We start from the raw sequence: 20,266 nt of genomic DNA, 5'->3' as shown, positions 1-20,266 counted from the left end.
GATTAAGTTTTGCTCTAGATTTCACGTCGAACTGCAATGGATGTGAAAGGCGAAGTGTAGAAGTTGGAGCTGAATGGATGGGGTGGGAGAGGAGCCTTTCAGGTTTGTCTGGGGTGATGGTTTTAAGTAGGTGATTCCTTTTTCCTTATGCTGCTACTAGTTTGTCAAAGGCAACTGCGATTTTTGACTGTGGTTTGTGTCGTGACTGTGTAGCTGTCAGACTTGACTTGTGCCATGCAAGTCTTTTTAGCATTTAATGAAATAATCCCTTTATTTTCCAGAAGAATCATATGCACTTAGAGCATTTCAAATCCTCTGTCCTCATTTTGTACTGCTTTAATTTTACCAGGTTTCAGAAGGTCAAGAGATTTGTGTAATTGAAGCAATGAAAATGCAGAACAGTATGATTGCTGCTAAAACAGGCAAGGTAAGCTACCTTGGGGCACTTAAAACCATATGCAACTTGTCAAATAGGATAGAATTTAAAAAGGAAAAAAGGAGGATTCTGGTTGTTAAGGAATTAAGTCTGATTGTTGCAAGTCTGTCGAAGTGAGGTGTCTTTAATTTTTAACATTTGCATCTGCTGTGAATGCTATTAAGTAGTCCCGAGCCTTAGATAGCACAGCAGGAAATAGTTTTACTGGCTTCAGAAATTCATACAACTCTTTTTCTCCTAAATGATTTGTTTTCTATGATGTTACAATGCCAAGTTTAATTGAAAGGTGTCGCAGACCGTTTCTTCAAATTCCATCTTTCCAGAGAGCAACTGATGAAGAGAGATTTCTTTGCCAGTTAATTTATTAATGGCAAACAATTTAACATTAAAAACATACTCAGAACAAGGCACAGAAGGTGCTTTTGTAGGAAAATGAGAAAAACAATTTTTTTAAAGAATTACCTTGACTGTTAAATACGAAACCTAGATCTGCAAATGTATTAAGCTTTGCAAGGCTGTGTGCGCGTTGCGGCGTCTTGCTTCTTGGGGGATCAGTGGTGCAGCCCCGAGCTGGGACTCTCCTCCTGCAGCACAGGATGTACCAAAACCAGCGCTCCGGGCAGGGAACTGGTTCAGCTTCTACAGCAAGGGCATGCCTTAAACCCCAACTGGTCTGGGGGCTTTCAGCCCCTAAATCAGGACCTCAGAGCATCCCCGTGCCAAATTATAATTCACAGGCTGAAACCTCCACATGGGCCCCTGTTCCATCCTTTTCCAAGGGAGAGCAATCTGGATTATGTCTTTTCTTCTATCTTGCATTTCCCAGCCTGTCCTAGCCCTTGTCTGTCCCCTCTGCTCTCGCTGAAGCGCTGCCATTTTGCTCTTAAAAATAAGAAAACAGACCCCAACGCAAGATCCTGTAGCCCAGAGGGAGGCAGCAAGGAGCCTGGACTGCCCAGGGCAGGGACGAGGTTGGCCACTGGCAAGGTTTGCTGTTTGCTCAGATCTCCAGATGAGTCTCCATGCCAAGGACTGTTTGTGTGTTTACAAGAAAGGCTTATTTGGCACAGCTCTAAGATTGTCTCTGAGGCTGGGACCTGGGACTTGCCTCTTCCAGTGCATCTCGTGCAAAATTGAGTCTCAAGAAAAAAAAAAATGCAGAGAGAGGCAGAATGCGCCTTCTCCTGTTGCTCTAACATTGCCACTTCATTATTTTATTTCATGCATTAATTCCTGTGTAATTTATTTTCTCACTTGATTAATGTTTGCCAGCATTTGGTTTTTCATTTTTGCTTCCTTTGTTTAGCCTCTTATTGCTGCTCTTTGCATCCACTATTTTTAACTAGTGAGCATTTGTAATGAAATGCCATTCCACCTCCCACCCACCACTTTCTGGTTTTTACTTTAACTTGCGCTTTCCCACTAAGGTGTGCTGCAGCCTGTGGGCCTTAAGGATAAAATCCTGCTTGCACTTCTCCAAATAATAAATATCTGCCACTTGCTCTGTACAGATGCCACGTAAGCCTCACGTTTGGCTTATTAAAGCCTTCCAAGTGGGATTTGAATGGTGCACAGGCCATTCAATGGGCCTGATGTGCACCTTACAATGACCCTTGACAGCTCCATTTTAATAATAAACAAATTATTTGGTTCTTTTAAGAATTTGAAAAATTGAAGTAAGTGTTGGGCTGTGTGGAAGTGAAGCCACTAAACAAAATTCATCCCGTTCTGCAGTGCGAAGTTGTGGCTCTGAGTCCTAAAAGAACTTGGCCCTGCCACAGGAATGGGATGTTTGGCGCTGGCTGTTAGTCCACGTTTTGATGCTTTGAAACCATGTTTTGAAACCCAGTTCATTTGTCTTCAGCTGGAAGACGTTCCCATTTTCATTCCCGGCCGAATTCCTTTTCTGCATCAAACCCCGTCTTCCTGTTTGTGAGAAAAGTGGCTTGTTTGTTATCTACTTTGAGTTTACTCCAGCCGCAGGTGGTTTAGAAACGAGGGAAGGATGGAGAGGAGCTGGCGTCCCTCCCATCTCCTACGGGTCAGCTGCGCCCGGGTCGGGACGGGGAGCTGCCCCCCTGCATGTCAAAAATCACTGGGGAGTTTGAAACACTGGCCAGCTACCATATTTGCTGAACCATGGCTTTGTAGAAAAAGAGAAGAAATAATATTTTTCACACTGCTTTCATCTCTTAAAAGACCGAGACTCAGGAACTGGGTAGGCTGCCTAGCTATTGATTTAGAGATAAAGCTCTTTTTTGTACATCTCTGGTGTCTCTGGCTGTGTACAGTGTTCAGCTCCTTTTCTGAGGCAACGCAGGGGATGTGCCCGCGCTGCGGGGCCAGAGATGCGCTCACGGCTCGCGTGGGTTCAGGCTGTCACACTCGGAGTTGGGCAATAGCGAAGCCACAGCAGCCTGGTATTTCGGGTGTGCTATAGGTTGCCTTTAGGAGGCCAAGGTAACATTTGGATGTCTAAACTGAGCCAACTGCTGAACAAGGGTTGGGCATGTCAGTGTGAGCTCTGAATTAATATTGCAATCAAACTCTAATGTACAGCTTCAGATATTTTCTCGAGCTGCATGTGCTGAAAGGGAATTCAAAAACGTTACAGCCTTTTATAAAGGAAGTGGGGGATTAGTATAAAATGTTTGTGTTTTGAAATTCAGGAATCTGCACGACTATGTAATTCATCTACAGATGTCGTTGCATTTATTCGACAGCGGTAGCCCTTTGCCAAGTTCAGTTATGTTAAAGGATTCAAATTCAGATTTGAATCCATCTATGTCAGCTGTCCGGGGATTGAGGGAAAGCCACTTCCTGGCTGAAGTCCCAAAATTCAGTTATACTTAAAATCTGTAATGCAAGAGATACTGGAATATTTCTTGAAATGTCAAAGCGTGAGTGTTAAAGAGGCTGTTGTCTAAAAATGTAGTAGTTAATGAAGAGCAGTGCAAACAGGTAGAAGAAAGGTGTTTTTTAGTTTTTAGAAGTGCCATCTTGATCTGATTCAAGCACCTAAATAAGAAAAACAGCAAGTGGTAGGTGTTAGAAATGATTTGGTCAAGCACTGGAGAGGTGGGGAAGTCTCCATGCTCAGAGATACTCAAAACTCAGCTGGACTCTGAGCGTTGGAGCTCGAGCTGGCAACCTCTCCGGGTCCTTCCAGCATAATGTGATACTCTATAGGCGTTTATTTATCCATGCTGTTGAGGAAGATTTGAAATTATTTCTGTTTCTGTACCATAGGTGAAAGCTGTGCACTGCAAAGCTGGTGATACTGTTGGAGAAGGAGATCTGCTGGTGGAACTGGAATGAAAGGTTGCCTCCACATCGCTGAATTAGCGAAACCTTTATTATTTCCATCCATAAAGTAAAATTAAGGCAATTCAACACAGAAGATGGACAGTCCTATGTGCCAGATTTTATACAGTCATGTTTATTGTATCAGTGGTTAAGACAGCAAACACAGATGTTAAACCTTGGCAACAGATCCCAGATTTTTACTTCCAGAAATACTTGTACATAACCTTTGTAATTCTTTGATTTTTTTCAGGATCAAATAAAATCAATAAAATACCATTTCTGCTTTAAAACAGGAAAAGCCTCTTTAAAAAAAAAAAAAAAAAAAAAGCCCATATCTGATTCATCTTCTCTATTATAGTATCACTGGTTTGAGGCCCCAGACAAACTGTACAAAATAGTTGGTAAGAGTGAAAAATTAACCACTGAGTGGTTAACCAAGCAGTTTTCCTACACTCTGTGTAAGCACTGAACAAATACTGCCAATGGCTTAAATTCTGCTCAGATTTTTTGTAATATTTTGAAGCCTTTGTATAGACTAGATTTAAATTACAGGTTAGATGTTTTATTTTGCTAATGCAGACTTTCCCTGTGTATTTTCATTTACAGTTGTAAGGGAGTTTGCTTCTTGTATTCAGACTCCATACTCAAATTTCCCTCCCCTTTATCTTCTTTCTATTGATTACTGGATGCGAGTCCTTCCAGAAGGAGCTGCCAGTGTCCTCGAAGCCTCGTGGCCACCCCAGGGTGTTGCCAGAGGCACTTGCTGTCCCTCAGGCCAAGTCCCCTCCTGAACTCCTACAGGAAAGGGACAACCAAGTATCTGATCTTTTGTTGTGCGGAGGCTCTTGCTAAAGCCTGTGTGAAGAACTAGGGCTGTTCGTAACACAAGACTATATCCTGCCGGAAGAGCTGCGTATCCAGCGTTGGGAAAGCAGAGGACCTGGAGAGGAGGAAGATTTAAAAGACGAACAGAAGTGAGAGGGCTGGTGACTTGCTCAGAACAGGTAAGAGGATGTATTTTTTTTTCCTCTCCTCACTCAGGATCTCAGTGCTGCAGGATGGTGAAGATACCAGAAGATTTTACTGGGTTCAGAATGTTAATGTGTGATTCTCAGAGGCTCCTACTTCCATTAATTGATCTCCCTCAGTAAGCCAGCGCCTGCAGCTCACCAGAACAGCGACACCTGCACACTGTGAGCACCATGTTCTCTGTCCCTGTGCTCTTCCCTGGGTCCCTGCTATTGCCCGCTCCTGGGCCGGGACACTGGGCTACTCCTGCCTCTGGGCTCTCCTGCTACAACTGGGTTTTTTTTACATACCTCTGAGATGCTGTCCCTGCTGTGCCTTGACCACTGTCCCAGAGAGGAAGGGACCTGCTCTCGTTTTCTTGTCTAAGATGTGCAGAGTCACACAACTTCCCAGAAAAAGCCCCCTGGGCAGAGGTGCCTGGGCCATTTACTGGAAGGTGAAGGATGAAAACAGTCCATGACGGGGCTGCTGACTCATGTTTGACCAGAACGGTTCATTCTGCTTGAAACTTCTGATTAAAGAAACGTTTTTTCATGTGATTGAGAAGCTGCCAACTAAATCACACAGCCAAGACAGAATAATGTAGTACAAGGATCTGCCTTTGTTAATTAGTTTTAAAAAAACCATCGAGATGAGGAAAGAGAGGGTTTGGGTAGTGCCTGCGCAAAAGGAAAGCAAATGCTTTTGGAGCTGGAGAAACTGAGGCAGACACCCTGCAGATTTTCCTACAAATTTCCTTAAATGCTACCTTGTCCTTCCAAAAGGGGCACAGTTCAGCTTCTGCAGGTTGCCCTAAACTAAACTAAAAAAAAAAAAAAAAAAAGTAGCATGGTAAAGAGACAAAACATGACTATTCTACTTTAAAATTACTTAATTTGCATCCTGCACTAACACAAGCTTTCTGTCTGTTTTTCTGAATGAGAGGGTGGCAGTGCCTGTTACTGGTCAGTTTAGGCGGATTCCTTACCCTGGATCCCTGGGCTGATCCCTACCCCGGATCTCCTCCGGCCATCACGGCGCTACTGGCAGTGAAGCAAAAGTACTATATTGTTCTTAATGGCATCCTCAGGACATTGAATTTTGGCTCACTGCATGGCATACGTTCCCTGCTCACATCCCTTTGGCAGCTTTGTATACTGTACAATCTATATGTACCAAACACTGCATTTGAAAGAAAATATAAGGCACAGTAGCATAACAGAAAGTGACAATTTTCCCAGATTGTACAGAAACCAGCACAGTTGGTTGGGTCAGGGGGGAACGATAGTCGTCTTTACTTTTTTTTTTTCCAGTTTAATGTTGCAATAATCACACTCTTGATCCTTTGGATATTTTTTTTATAATGTATATAAAAAATCTTTCCCTCGATAAGAAATTCAGTTTGCATATGGTTTCAAGTTCTGCATCATGCTCGGGTAAAAGTCACCTGATGGTGAGTGCTCACAACAGCTGCCGCTGCTGTAGTGTGGCGGGCAGGTGATACCAGGTTTGCTTTTCCTGGTCCCCAATACCCACCCCTACTCCCCAACCCCACAGTCACTCAGTGAACTGAAGTGGTACCTAAAGTGCTTAGAATGCTAAATTAAAAATATAATTTTTAATGTAATTTTCTTATACTTTTTTAATACTTCACAGTACCTTATAAAACTAAATGTGTTTAAAAAATACTCTTTTCCAGCTCAGGAAAACAACAGAGAGTAAGAACAGTCTTTAAATTTTCTCTGTTTCTCCAGCAATTTAATGTCTTGACGTGCGTAATATCTATATGGTCATCTCTCCCCATCTACATTCAATAATCTACTAAAAACCATTACGAGTCAATATTATATGTGAGTTGTGCTTTACTCTGTTTGCAGACATGAATTTTTTAAATCTGTTTCAGCTGTTAGTGCAACAGTATCTTCATGATTCCAGCCACCTTGGAGAGCTACACAAGAAAATTTGTCAATTCAGGTAAAAAAAAAAAAAAAAATTAGTCTGTTCCTCTGCTTTTCACTGACCTCAGTCATGCACTGAGGCCAAGGGGGGAAATGGAGAAAAATAACTGGACCCCAAAACAGGTGTGCACAGATACAGTGATTTTACGCTTCATGCGAACCTGGTGACTGGCAGCAGGTTAGCGGGGATGAGGAGGACACTGACTGGGGATGAGTCCCCATCTCTGGGCCTACAAGACTTGAACAGTAGCACCAAGGCGCCTGGGTTGGGAAGGTTACAAGAGATCCTGTATTAATAGAAAGGTATTACAACTTTCCTGGCAGGGTTACTCATCGACATGGGCTTAGTACTACATCTTCGGCCGGGCTGCGTTATCTCCCGTTTCTAATCCCGGCTTTCACGTAGGACGTAGGAGAGGCCATGTTTCCCAGAGGAGTCGTAACTGTCATGGTAGGGAAGCCCGACCCACTCGGGTGGGTACGTCGTCGTGCTGTACACGAAGCACTCCATGACGCCCTCTCCCACGCCGCCCTTCCCTTCCCACTCCACCACCTCGATTCTCATCAGGGTGCGCTGGTACATGTCTGGGCAGCCTTCAAACTCATCCAGGAACTGCAGCATCTGGTCGTCAACTGTGTAAATCTCCCCAGCAATGTGGTGTCCTGTCCCTGGGATGTTCAGCATGTAAGGAATGTTGTATTTTCCTGCTATCACCAGCGGGTACTTCTCCGCCGTGCGGCCCCTTCCTTGGAATTTCGCTAGCCCCTTGGCCGTGTTTATCATGTGCTTGTAGTTGGGTTGGCCCTTCTTCAGCGTGCCGTAGACGAAGACACGAGCCATCGTACCTGCAAAAGCAGCTGAAAGACAAAGATGTACGTTACCCACGTAGCTGCTTTGACCAACACTTTGGAGATGTGCACCCACGCCAAGATGTGTTGTACATGCAAGACTTCAGGCATGTACAAAAGTGGTATGTAGTCCTACATCTCATTTAAATATCTTACTAAATTCAAATATCTCTTTAAAGTTTTCAGTCAAAAACTGTAACAGTGAAAAACAGGCACCAGGAGAAAGTTACCCTTGCTGTTCTTTGCCGTTTCTCTAAGGAATCCCCAACATCAGCCAATGCATCCCTGAGCCTCATGAAACGAGCACCGAGTTGGGCCTGTCGTCTTGTTCTCTCTCATCATTATGGGAGTCATCTCAGTGATGGAAACAAGCTCCACTTAGCGTGTGCTTTATGAGAAAAAAAAAAATCATGGTTCAGTTCAGCTAAGTAGACACCTTCCTATGCTGCTGGGCATTTATGGTTTAACTAGCCCAGGCCAAACCTGATAATGAAAACTTGCAGGGGTGAAGCAACAGTCAGTTTGTTTTCCTGTGTTGGAGTGGGGTGTTGCTTTTTTAAAGCCTGCACTGATGGACTTGCTCACACGCTACCTGGGCCACCTGGCAGTGCCACCTGCTTCCCCCCATCTTCTGCTCAGGCTATCCTTTCACCATGGCAGCACTCACTCAGTATTTGAGAAACAACGTTTTGTTCAGTAACAGAAGAACCTGGTCGCAGTTGGAAGTTTGGATGTCTTGTTTCATGGTAAGATAAATCACAGTGGCATTAATCATCTGAAAGCAAGCTAACAAGTTCAAACTTTGGGTCATGGTGTGTTGCAGTTGTATGCATTTGATGGTATTTTTTCAAACAGTAATCACCAGCTTGGTCACAGCCTTAAGAAAAAAAGGAAAAGAAGAGCAAGCAGCACGGTGCTTGTAGCTGCATCAAGTTAGCTATGTACAAACTGGGACATCACCAAGGCGAACAGAGGACCTGTCTGTCACGAAGAGGGATGAAAAGGCTCTCAGGCCAGAGCTTACAAGCACAATGAGGCATGCCAGCACAGCAGCGGGGCAAGTTTAACCCGGCATTGAGTCGCTTCACGGACAGGCTGAAGGACTTTTGGTAACCCCAGCACCGAGGTCGTACTTGCTGGCTGACTGACAAATGCTGAAGATCAAGAGCTGCGGCTTCAGGGAGAGAAGCGGGGTGGCCTGCGGCAACCACATCCCAAGTGAGCAGGTGACACATCTGAAAGGACACGTCTGTCCTGCTCCTTCTGGAGAGGGGGGACAATGACGGCTCCCCTCAGCGCTGCTGATAAATCTCAGGTGACAAACCTCATTTACAGAACTGGTAAGGCCAGACACTGTGGTGTTACAAGCACCTTCACCCTTGCTGTCTGAGAGAGCTGTACAAATATTATTTCCATTTATTTACCCTGGGGATGGGCTGGGAGGGGGATGTGGTATTTCAGGCCTAACAAAACTGGAAGTTAGGGCTGGCTGCTGGCAGAAAAGCCACATAACACTGTGCTCCTCCCTTTCTCCAGACAGATACCCCAAAGTGCTGAGCCATCTGAAGTAGCTGATCTGCACGTGTGCTAGCCCTCTCTTGAAAACAGACCCTGAACGATGTTGTTCAGTATTTGTTTGTGAGCACAAACCACTCAAGATTGGTTTAAATGGGATAAAAGGCTGGCTTTACTGAAAGGTGTAAAAAAAAAAAAAAAAAGAGTACCTTCATAGTTCCTGGGTTATTTTTCATGCTGTGCCCTGTTCATCTCCCATCATTTCTGTAGGGCAGAAGCAGTTCTTGCACTATTTGATGGTTTCCCACATTTTGCCCTTGGACATGGGCTGGGCAGAACCTGTCTCTCCATCGCCCAACCCACAGCCATTGGACAGCTACTCCAACACCAGAGACCCAACCTCTGAGGAGCACATGCAGCTCCTTTTGGGAAGAGTGTCATTAAACAATGTATTTAAAGTTTGAAACAGCTTTAAAAACAGACTGGAAGTAGAAACTTAATCTATTTTCTGCCATTTATTCTTATTTTAGTAAACTGTTAGATAAGGTGGGTTATCAAAGGGCTATGTTGCTGGCCAAGAAGAGTGTCATTTAAAATGCCCAGTAGCAAACCACTTTCCCCCTTGGTAAGTAAACAGTTTTTCTTTGTAACAGAATATAGTTTTCTCAGCAAAAATGGTGTGTGCCTGTATGTACTGACCAACAGCTTTCTCTTAAGGAAAAAACACAGTGCCGATTTTTTTGTCCCTGTATTTTATCAGATATACTTCAGTGTAATTTATACTTCATGACATAAACAAGGTTGGGTTTTTTTTTTTGGATGCAGCTCATTCCCTCACAATAAAAAGTGCATTAATATTCAGTTGGTCTGACTCCCTTTTATAAGAAAAATCATTACCTTTCAGATTGTGTTTTGAATAACAAACACAGATCCTTCAGGAAGAAACTTGTCCCAGTGGGGCTTGAGAAAGGATCAGAGTTAAGCACTGAAACATGCAATTAATTCCCATTAGAGGATTAGGGCACTCGTGTTCACTTTGAATCAGAAAAATGAATGGTGAATTAAGTTGTTCACAACCAAGAGGTTACTTGTCAGAGTTAATAAGTTAAAAAATAAAAAGGGAAACCTAAAACGCACATAAAAAGCTTGACAGCGAGTGCTGCATCTGTAAGAAAAAGATATGCTTTGTTTCCATTAAACAAAAGCTCTGTCCATACTGTACAGCTGGTGATAAACATCCAAAAAGTTTGCAGAGAAGAGCATTGCCTCTCTGAAATCGGTGCATTTCTGATGGGGTCGCAACCCGCTATTCAGAATGGTTACTGATTTAAAGAAACAAATCCCTCATCCTAGTGCAGGGCCCACAAAAATCAACTAGTACAACAACAAAATAACTTGCTAAGCCAGGTTTGAGTTAGTGTTTCTAATTTAGCATTTGAGTAGATGGATTCAGCAGGTGGCATGAATGGAGATGGTGTGGGAAGCTGAAATTTCAACCATAGATTGTGTAGAGCTGTGAGGCTGCTGTGCTGACAGAGTGGTGGATTTGCCCGCGGGCAGCAACTGAACTCCCCATCACCATTCTGGTGTCCACCATGGCCCTAAGGCTCACGTGGGATGAGCTGTGCGCCATTACCTCTCCTTCCCTTAGAAAACCCAAAAACTCAAAGCCAAGCCCAGGGAACCCCAGCCATGGAGTGATTGAAATAAACCTGGCATTTTCTGAACGTCACTCAATATAAATAAGATGTATACAATTTTCTGTGCAATAAATGTGGTATCCTGTGCAGTGTGTGTTGTGGTGCAGACAGGCTGTTTGGTGTATCAGCATCATTTCTAGCACTAGCGTATCGGTGGCTTTCGAAACGCTTTTAGCCACCTTGTGGCAGGAGAGTAAAGAGCAGATTTTATTTGAGGGTCATTTCACAGACTTCCGCTAAGCAGCTGAAACGACTTAAGAGACTGTATCCCCTCTCTGAATCACCAAGTTGCCTTTTCTCAATTAATCCAGTTTGACACTTCTTACCTACACTAAACCACCTAAGAGTAAAAGAAAACCCACTAAAACCAAACAATCCCCACCCCGGACTCTATACTGAGTATTAGCTTCCAAGACAAAACAAACCCATTCAGAAGGTATTTCATGAAATATTCATGCCAGAATCATTAAAATTTAATGGCATGGGGAAATGCGAGTGAAATCTGTATGTCATCTCTTCAAACTATTTATTTTAGCTATGAAAGATGACCTGCTGAACCACTTGTGGGATCAATTACTAGTTGCTTCATTACATGAGCTGCAAAGACCAGAAAATAAAGTCACTATTTCAGGATCATGAAAGTAGAAGATGCTGTTGGGTGAAAATAGAAGCATCTCATAACCAGCACTGGCCAGGACCCCAGGCTTCTGCTCGGTATTAGTGCTGGTAGGGCTTCATCACTATATTCACATCTGCCCTCACCTACCGATGGAGTTTCTGCTCAGGGCTTTAGTTTTCTCTCTCAGGGACCAACAGCTCCAGTGCAGTGAGGGGGACAGGTGGCCACAGGGCCAATCGCTGGCTTAGTCAACACACACTCACAGATGAAGCTGAACTGCCATGATCAGGCTCTTTGCTCCCAGGTTGTGCCCCAAACAAGCCCTTGCTTCCCAAGCAGCAGCAGCTTCAACAAAAAAAACATCTTTTCACTATGATTCAGACAATTAGTGAATCCTACCAGTGTATTTCAAAAATAAAATAAATAGCACAGCTCCATGGCTGTTCATGATCGCGGTAGTTTTGGATTTTATTTTGTTGAAACCTTTTTCTCGCAACTCAGAAAGTATCAGTTTCTCTCCCTACATACAGTAATATTATTTTCCCTTGAGAAAAATTCTGTGTTGGCTCAGTGACCAGATATAGTTACACATTAATTCTTCAGAAGTTTCTTAAAACTGTAGGAAACAGGTGAAAAAACAAAATGCCTTGAACTTTAAACTTGAGCCCAGTCTGTTTAAATGAAGCGAGTTTTAAGGTCACTCTTCACTCAATGCTAACTTTCAAGAAGGACTAACATGCCAGAGAGGACTCCTGGGACTGCATCCTGTTGGTCCTTTGATGCTTTCATTTTGTTGCTTGCTATTTTCTTTATAGCACAGACAAGGGCTTCCTGCCCGGGCCGACCTCTTTCCAACCTTGCTGAATACCTCGGAAAAAGTTTATGGCAAGGCACCTTTCTTACATTAACCACAGAGGCACCAGCAAACCGATGGCTTCTTTGAAATCGAGAGGTTAGGGTCTCCTCACAGCAGTCATCCGCTCAGAAACTGGGAGGTGCTGGTTTGTGAAAACAAACAAGAGTATTGGAGTAACCAGTGCCATACTGGATGCTACTGGGCACTACCTGAAATGCCACTTAACCTACTTTGCAGATACTTTTCATTTCACTCGTGGATAGTTTACATCCCCAAACCAACAAATACGCCTGCACTTAAGCTAGAGTATCTTGAAGTATCTGCCCTCCCTTTGGACAAACATCAATCACAGCGCTGCTTACGTGCCTTGCACCCATTCAGCATCACAGCAAACATTTGCCTTCTGTCTGAAACCACTTCAAATATCTTTCAACTTTACTACATAAAGAAATTTCATTAGATTAGTTTTTAGTGCTACCAGAAAGGGGTTCATTCCCGAAGTGACTGTTAGGGGCAGCTACAGAGGCCTCCACGTGACAATCAAATAAAACTACCACATGCAAAAAGATGCTGGGGATGCGATGTGGAAACACACTGGACACACCGTTAGCCTGCTTAACAGACTAAATTTCTAGACAGTGCAGAGAAAGGATGGGATTGGCAGCACATTATGAGGACAAGAAAAGGAGGATGAAGAAAATGGAAAGGCAATGGATGTGGACAGATTGAGTGGGGGCAAAAAAATAGTTGTCCCCACAAGAAAACAGCATATCAGTATTATTAAGTATTGACTGTTGTGTCCTAGTATTAAGTAACGATATTAAAATATTATTGTATGAGCCTCAGAATATTATATCAAGTTCTTGTTACCACAATTCAGAAACTCGTGGACTACAAAAGTAGTTAGAACAAGCTCAGGGCAGAGCACTGAGGAAAGGAGTCCAGGACTGTTATTTTAGGGCACAGACTGAACAAGCGGTGGCTGTTTAGCTTAACCAGGAGCTGACAAGATGGGGCATAATCACCTACAAACACAGGTGAAGGTCTTACAGAAGGGACAACTGGCTTTCCATGTACATGATCCTGAGGATCTCTTCCAACTGAAATGATTCTATGAACACACAGCTGGGCAAAATCTCTGCATAGAATAATTAAGGTGGGTAGGAACAGCATTAATTTTAAATGCCAGATGGCTGTTACAGGAAAAAAGTAGCAAACAACTTTTGATAGGGCAGCCCTGCTATGCCAGCCCTGCTCCCTGTACTGTTTTGAATACTACCGTGAATTTGAAGTGGTTTCCATCATTAAGATGCAGAGCACAGCCCAGGGTTTCAGACTGCCGACATCCTGAAGCTCAGGACACAGCCTGCAGCTTGGACGGGTTCCCTGCAAGGTCAGCACACTGATTTACATGCCAATACCCGGAGCGGTCAGTTCGCTGTTTTGGACCAGGAAGAGCATCCCGGCCTGCGAAACACGACAAACACTTTGAGTACCTAGGCATGGGAACATATTTTTCTACACTGAAAAGATGGTGAGAGAGAGAAGGGGAAGAGAGAAAAGATGGGGTCTGTGCAAGATCGTGAGGTGCCTTTACACAAGGGAAACAGGGAAATGTGCCAGGGGAAGTTTAGGTTGGACGTTAGGAAAAAGTTCTTCCCCCAGAGGGTGGTGGAGCACTGGAACAGGCTCCCCAGCGAGGTGTCACAGCCCCAAGCCTGACGGTGTTCAAGAAGAGACTGGACAACGCCCTCAGACACATGTTGTGAACTGTGGGGTTGTCCTGTGCAGGGACAGGAGCTGGACTTGATGATCCTCGTGGTCCCTTCCAACTCAGGACGTTCTGTGATGCTATGACCGGCCACACAATGATGACCTGTAAGGAGGGGAGAGGTGTCCAGGTCATGGCACACCACTGGCCCTTCATCCCTCAGGAGTGTGACTGAGCCTGGAAAGGAGATCCCATCATTCTGCAATGGGAACCTCCCCTGGCAGGAGCCTGTGGCTCTGGAGGCCACCTTGTGCCTTTGCTCTGGCTGGTGTGGAGGTGCCGCAGTGCGGGGCGGCTTGTGAGATGCACTCTGCCCAGGCCAGGCACAGGTGAGGCCCGGGTGGGGGTCCTGATGGAAGAGTGGGGGGCTGCTCCGGAGAGCAGAGGGTTCACAGCAACGCAACACCCCTCAAACCTCACTAAAAAAAAAAAAAAAAAAAAAAAAAGGCAAGCACAGACATTCAGCTAACAAAATGTTCTCCACTAAATGAACCAAACAGAAAATCCAGGTATAAATCTGGGAATTGTGTCACATAACACTGCACTATTTTTCCTCCAGAAACCACTTACCTACCCCAGAATGGACCAGCTACTGAAACACAAACCTTTGGCCAACGTGGCAGAAATGAAGCATCAGAAAACCCCAACAGACTGGTTTATTTTTCAGCCTGCAATTCCTTGGGGAACTACAGGCTGCTTTTAAGAGCCAAGGAAAGGTAATTTATACACATTTACAACATCCACATATACATACAAGGATTTTCTACACAGAGCCATGCTTTACTTGTAAAGTGTTAGTGGCCCACAGAAAAGGAGAGAGGAAGATTAAAAACAGCTGTAGTGGAGGAACCACCAGATTTAAACATAAACAATATTTTAAATACTCCACCAGAAAGGGTAGAGACAGCGTGGGGTAATGGCCAACACATTCACTCAGAAGCAGGTTCATACAAATTTTGTGAGGCTCAGTAGGAGTAGTGGAAAATAAGATGTATCTACTCATAGAAGACATACTAACATGAATGCTTTTTTATTTGTACGTATGCAACCAGGTAGCAGTGGAAGCAGAAGAGGCCCTTCTTGACATGTGGAGGATCACAGCTGAGGTTACTAAGGGTGCACAAAAGGAAAAAATGGAGTATTCATATAATAATAAAGGAGAATTGCAGAATCACTTGTTTGCTGCTATAGCTCTGAAGCAAGTCAAACTGCTGCTCTGGAGATAGCTATTGGACAAAGAGTAGAGAATGTGAAAAGATGAAAAAATTTCAACAGGTTCTGTTTCTGTGATACACATAAACATTTTCCTTCCATTTGATTTAATTTATTCAAGTTTTTTTTTAAAGCTAAGAAACTGATTATGTTTTTTTGGAGGGGTGTGTGTTTGGGTTTTGTTTTAAAGAAGGGAGGCTTGTACCATCCTTTCAGTATATGAATCAAATTTGTGGAAAAGCATGATATATAGCATGTGACATACTGGTAACAAACCAAATCAGCTCAACAGGCTGCCCAGGTAAGTGGTTGAGTCACCATCCCTGGAGGTGTTTAAAGGACACGTAGATGTGGCGCCAAGGGACTTGGTTTAGTGGTGGATTTGGCAGTGTTAGGTTAACAGTTGGACTCCATGATTTCAAGGGTCTTTTCCAACTTAAATGATTCTATAATTCTATTCTATTCTATTCTAATTCACTAACTGCAGTTATTTTATTTGCTTAATTAATTAAATATGTATGCAAGTCTTACTTTGATAAGCAATGCGGGTAGTTTTATTTAATAAAAAGACTTTTAAAGTGAATTTCAGCTTTCAGCTCAATACAAGTCAAAAATAAAAACTCAATCCATATCTCGGCAGCAAATCTCTTCTACCATTTTCTACTATAATAAAAGGTAAGCAAATGCAAACCAAAACAGAACACCAAATCAAAACTACAAAGAACTGTGAACAGATGTATATAATTATTTCAGTCCCACTGAGGCATATCACTTCTGTTTAGAAATTAGTATTGCGTTTACTATAGAAAACAGAAAAAGTCACAGATCATCAGGAAAAGAAAACAAATGAGTTATTTCAACTGTCCTGGTCTTGATTTTTGTTCTCCAAGAAAGACTTGCAAAGTCCTCCAATTAAATCTGAAACATACCTCACCTTCTTCTTCATCAACAGGAAAGTACCCTTATCTCAAAGTAAATGCATTTACTGGCCTGCTATCTTCTACACAGAAGAAACAAATATGTATTCTGGAGGCATCCAAAAAAGCTGAAATGGCACTCAGCAAGGCACTGGAGTAACTGCTTTCACATCCAGAAGACACACTGACCAGAATCTCAAATATCTTCCTGCCTGGTAGAGTCAAAAATAAGCAAGAAGAAATTCCCAATTAGTTGGAGTCCTATAAGGATGCGTTGAATGAAATGTTTACTTTCAGGTAAGGAGTAGTTTGGTCTCTGATGCAGAAACAAGTTTTGTAGTCTGATGCAAAATTTAAAACAGGCCTATATTTACTGAAGAACAAGGAAAAACAGATACACAAGCTCTTAAATCTTCTCCTGGAACCACAAGAGGCTTACAAGAAATATTGATGGAAATAATTCCATAGGTCTACTTAGATCTACATTTCCAGTTTAAAAAAAAAGCTATTCTAGTTTTATGATGGCATGTAGAATTCGGTCTAAGTGAAGGTCTCCTTGGCAGTGTCCAGGATCCCTGAAAGGAAGCCTTAATGCAAGGCATCTTAAACCAAAGGTCTGGCTGTAATAGGAAAAAATTGTATAATTCAGATGAATTTTTTTTCCTGACATTTATATGAGACAGAATTATTTACAAATAAATATTTATATCAATGAAAATAGCTTCATACGTGCTCTGCAGCTTCTTTTCAGTGACCTTTGAGAAGAAATTTCTGTTACTAACTTGATAAAGGAAGAAGAATCAAGTAATGGAAGTAAATGAGAAGAGGAATAATATGCAATGTGGTTCTGAATGCAAAAAAGCCAGACTAATGTCATTAAAACCACCTCCTTTGACAAGGATAATGCAATAGACTTGGAGTCAAGTAAAATATTTAATATGCAGTGAAAAATACTTCCAGACCAAGTCATAGGGAAGAACTGTATATTGATAAGGAGTTAAAGTAAGATCATAATGGACTATATCAAAATAAGGGGTAATAAGCACAGACAGAAGTTTTACCCATCATATTCCTCAGGAATCAATGTTATTTTATTTATTAGTGGTCTTGCTACAGCAAGTAGTTATGTGCCTACCACATCAGTGCGTGTTGCATCCTGAGGAGGACATGTTCAGGTTACAAACATATTAGATGGCCTATGAGCTGTGTCATTGAAAGGTTTGTTTTGGTTTTTTTTTTAAAATGATACAAGGTGCAGAAACCTTGTATTATGAAAAGGTTCTTCCCCCAGAGGGTGGTGGACACTGGAACAGGCTCCCCAGGGAGGTGTCACAGCCCCAAGCCTGACAGTGTTCAAGAAGAGACTGGACAACACCCTCAGACACAAGGTGTGAACTGTGGGGTTGTCCTGTGCAGGGACAGGAGTTGGACTCGATGATCCTTGTGGGTCCCTTCCAAATCAGGACATTCTATGACTCTGTGAAACATATGCTTAGAGATCACTAACAATAACTTCTGGGGACTCAACACTTGATGGCAATGAAGAGATCATAAAATATTTCAAGTTGGAAGTGACCCATAAGGATCATCGAGTCCAACTCCCTTCTTCTGTCAGGACTACCTAAAACTAAACCGTATGACTAAGAACATCATCCAGATGCTCCTTGAACTCTAACAGGCTTGGTGCTGTGACCACTTCCCTGGGGAACCTGTTTCAGTGACTGACCACCCTCTCAGTGAAAAACCTTTTCCAAATGTCCAATCTTCTGAACTTCCCCTGATGCAGCTTCATTCCATTTTCTCATGTTCTATCGCTGGTCACCACAGAGAGGAGATCAGCACCTCCCCCTCCACTGCCCCCCTTGAAGAAGTTGTAGACTGCCAGAGGTCACCACCTCTCAGCCTTCTCCAAGCTGAACAAACCAAGTGACCTCAGCCATTCCTTGCAAGTCTTGTGCTCGAGGCTTTTCACCATCTTGGTTGCCCTCCTCTGAACACACTCTAATAGTTTGATGTTGTTCTTATATTGAGATGCCCCAAACTACCCACAGCACTGGAGGTAGGGCTGTACCAGTGCAGTGCAGAGTGGGACAATCACCTCCCTCGACTGGCCAGCGATGCTGTGCTTGATGTGCCCGAGGACACGGTTGGCTGTTCTTGCTGCCAGGTAACACTGTTGACTCGAAGTCAACTTGTCACCAAGCCAAACCTTCAAACCTCATCTCCCACTTGGTACGTATAACCACAATTACCCCATCCCAAGTGGAAAATAGGGCACTTGTTAAATTTCATACAGTTGGTGATGGCCCTGCTCTCTAGTCTATCCAGATCTCTCTGTATGGCCTCTCTACTCTCAGAGGAGCCCACAGCTTCTCATAGTTTAGTATCATCAGCAAACTTACTTAACGTACATTTGATTCCTGTGTCCAGATAATTTATAAAAACATTAAAGAGCATTAGCCCTAAAACTGAGTGCAGAGGAACTCCACTGGTGACTGGCTGCCAGCCTGATGTAACTGCACTTACTATAACTCTTTGAGCCCACCCCATCAGCTAATGTATTATGGGCTTGTCTAGCTGTATGCTGGACAAAATATCCAGAAATAGCTTTACTAAAATCCAAAACCACCACAATCCATCAAGGCTTCTCTTGGTCAATTAGATGGGTGACCGTGTCATAAAAGGAAACACTCTTTTATATTTTGACTGCAGAATGATGAGTGAACAAACCCATGCTGTAGACCAGGGGAAAATAATACTCAAGAAGAATCACGTAGGTTTTGCAGTCCTCAGAAATTCACATGCTCATTTCCCAACCATTTCCATTCAGAGAATTCCCTGTTCTCACATGAATGAGCAGATAGATGTTGGAAGTAAATACCAGCACAGCATGTTGTCCTCCTCAGCTTCAAGGGACACCTGTGCCAGCCACCAAGATGACATGGCTGTAAGAGGGCACCACAACTGGAAGAAGTATTTCAAGGAAACACTGGAGATATCACAAAATGTACTAGTAAAATCTCATTTAGAAAAACTGCAAGAAAGTGACCTCATCTGTACTCAGAAACATCAATGAAAAGTTAAGTGCACGGATGGGAAAGTTGTTTGTTTCCTTGATCACTCTACTTTATAAGGTTAAAAATAAAGAGATGGAATGGCTTAGATTTGCAAATAGAGCCTGTTATTATTTTTACAGTTGTGTGACTTGCATTATCTCAGGGCAAGCATCTATTACTTCTTTTTCTGCAGCTATGCATGTCTGTATTTAATGATTCGAAGGTGGTCCTATGTGCCTAGAAGTCTCGTATTTTCCAGCACCATGTCATTTTTTGAAGGATTTTACATCTACAAACCAAGTGCTTTCCATCTGCAATATGTTCCTGCATCATGACAGCATACAGAATAGCTGAAAAACAGCATTCTAGGGATGTAAGTCTTCAAGGTTACTTTGGGTGCACATCAGAGCAAACTCACATGCCTTAAAGCATTCAACATATCTAGGAGAGTGTCCAACTGCACCTATCCATCAATCTAGACTTTGTGCTGGGAAAAGAGGCATGGAGGGCAGACAAGGCAATAATGCAATACAAAATGCTCTGAATGCCTCAAGCTAGATCTCAAGATGTAGCTAAATTAGGATTGGAGCAGATTTCAACCAAAGGTGATTAAGCCTTAAGCATAAATTAGCATATCCTCCAACTGGCTCTAATACCTCCCCAAAACAGCCTCCTCACACACATATAACAAAGGACAAAATTACGAGAGAAGAGCATGGCTAAACTGGCTACATTATTATTCAATAGTGCAGATCAAAGGGATGCACAGATTTCAGTGTGAAAAGGGTAACTGCCACTGCCTGTACCATGGGACGTGAGACAGAAGTGACAACAGAAACGCTATATTAATGCTTTTCCAAAGTTCGCTCTGGAAACGAGAACACTACCTGCTGCAATGGGCTTTATTTTATTTCTCTGCTTTATTGGGATCTCAGCTTTCCAAATAGGTCCCAAATATCCAGTAACACAGACAGTATGCTCCAGTTCACTTCCTTATACTTTACTTTTTCCAATTTCAGTGTCAGTGAACAGGATAAGCAGGACAGGAAGAACAAGTCCTAAG

The 20,266-nt window shown here is 43.0% G+C and overlaps 2 protein-coding genes across 5 annotated transcripts in view; one reads left to right on the top strand and one right to left on the bottom strand.

Moving 5' to 3' along the window:
• PCCA (propionyl-CoA carboxylase subunit alpha) overlaps positions 1 to 4,038 on the top strand; it is a 287,919-nt gene extending 283,881 nt beyond the window's left edge. Inside the window, exons 23-24 of one of the 3 annotated variants that reach the window (XM_065637581.1) lie at positions 350 to 427; positions 3,686 to 4,038. In XM_065637581.1, the coding sequence (XP_065493653.1) occupies positions 350 to 427; positions 3,686 to 3,754 (147 nt within the window). In that variant the 3' untranslated portion in view covers positions 3,755 to 4,038. The remainder of the gene's footprint in view (positions 1 to 349; positions 428 to 3,685) is intronic. The other 2 variants (XM_065637596.1, XM_065637588.1) reach the window with 2 other exon arrangements.
• A 2,406-nt stretch (positions 4,039 to 6,444) lies between these two features.
• The window catches only part of GGACT (gamma-glutamylamine cyclotransferase), a 29,456-nt gene continuing 15,634 nt past the window's right edge, over positions 6,445 to 20,266 (bottom strand). For both annotated transcript variants that reach the window (XM_065637617.1, XM_065637608.1), the window contains exon 2: positions 6,445 to 7,566. In XM_065637617.1, coding sequence (XP_065493689.1) covers positions 7,094 to 7,549 — 456 coding nt within the window. In that variant the 5' untranslated portion in view covers positions 7,550 to 7,566 and the 3' untranslated portion in view covers positions 6,445 to 7,093. The remainder of the gene's footprint in view (positions 7,567 to 20,266) is intronic.

Source organism: Caloenas nicobarica, chromosome 1 (genome assembly GCF_036013445.1).
Source record: "Caloenas nicobarica isolate bCalNic1 chromosome 1, bCalNic1.hap1, whole genome shotgun sequence".
NCBI classification, from domain to species: domain Eukaryota; kingdom Metazoa; phylum Chordata; class Aves; order Columbiformes; family Columbidae; genus Caloenas; species Caloenas nicobarica.
This window is presented reverse-complemented; position numbering and strand designations above follow the sequence as displayed.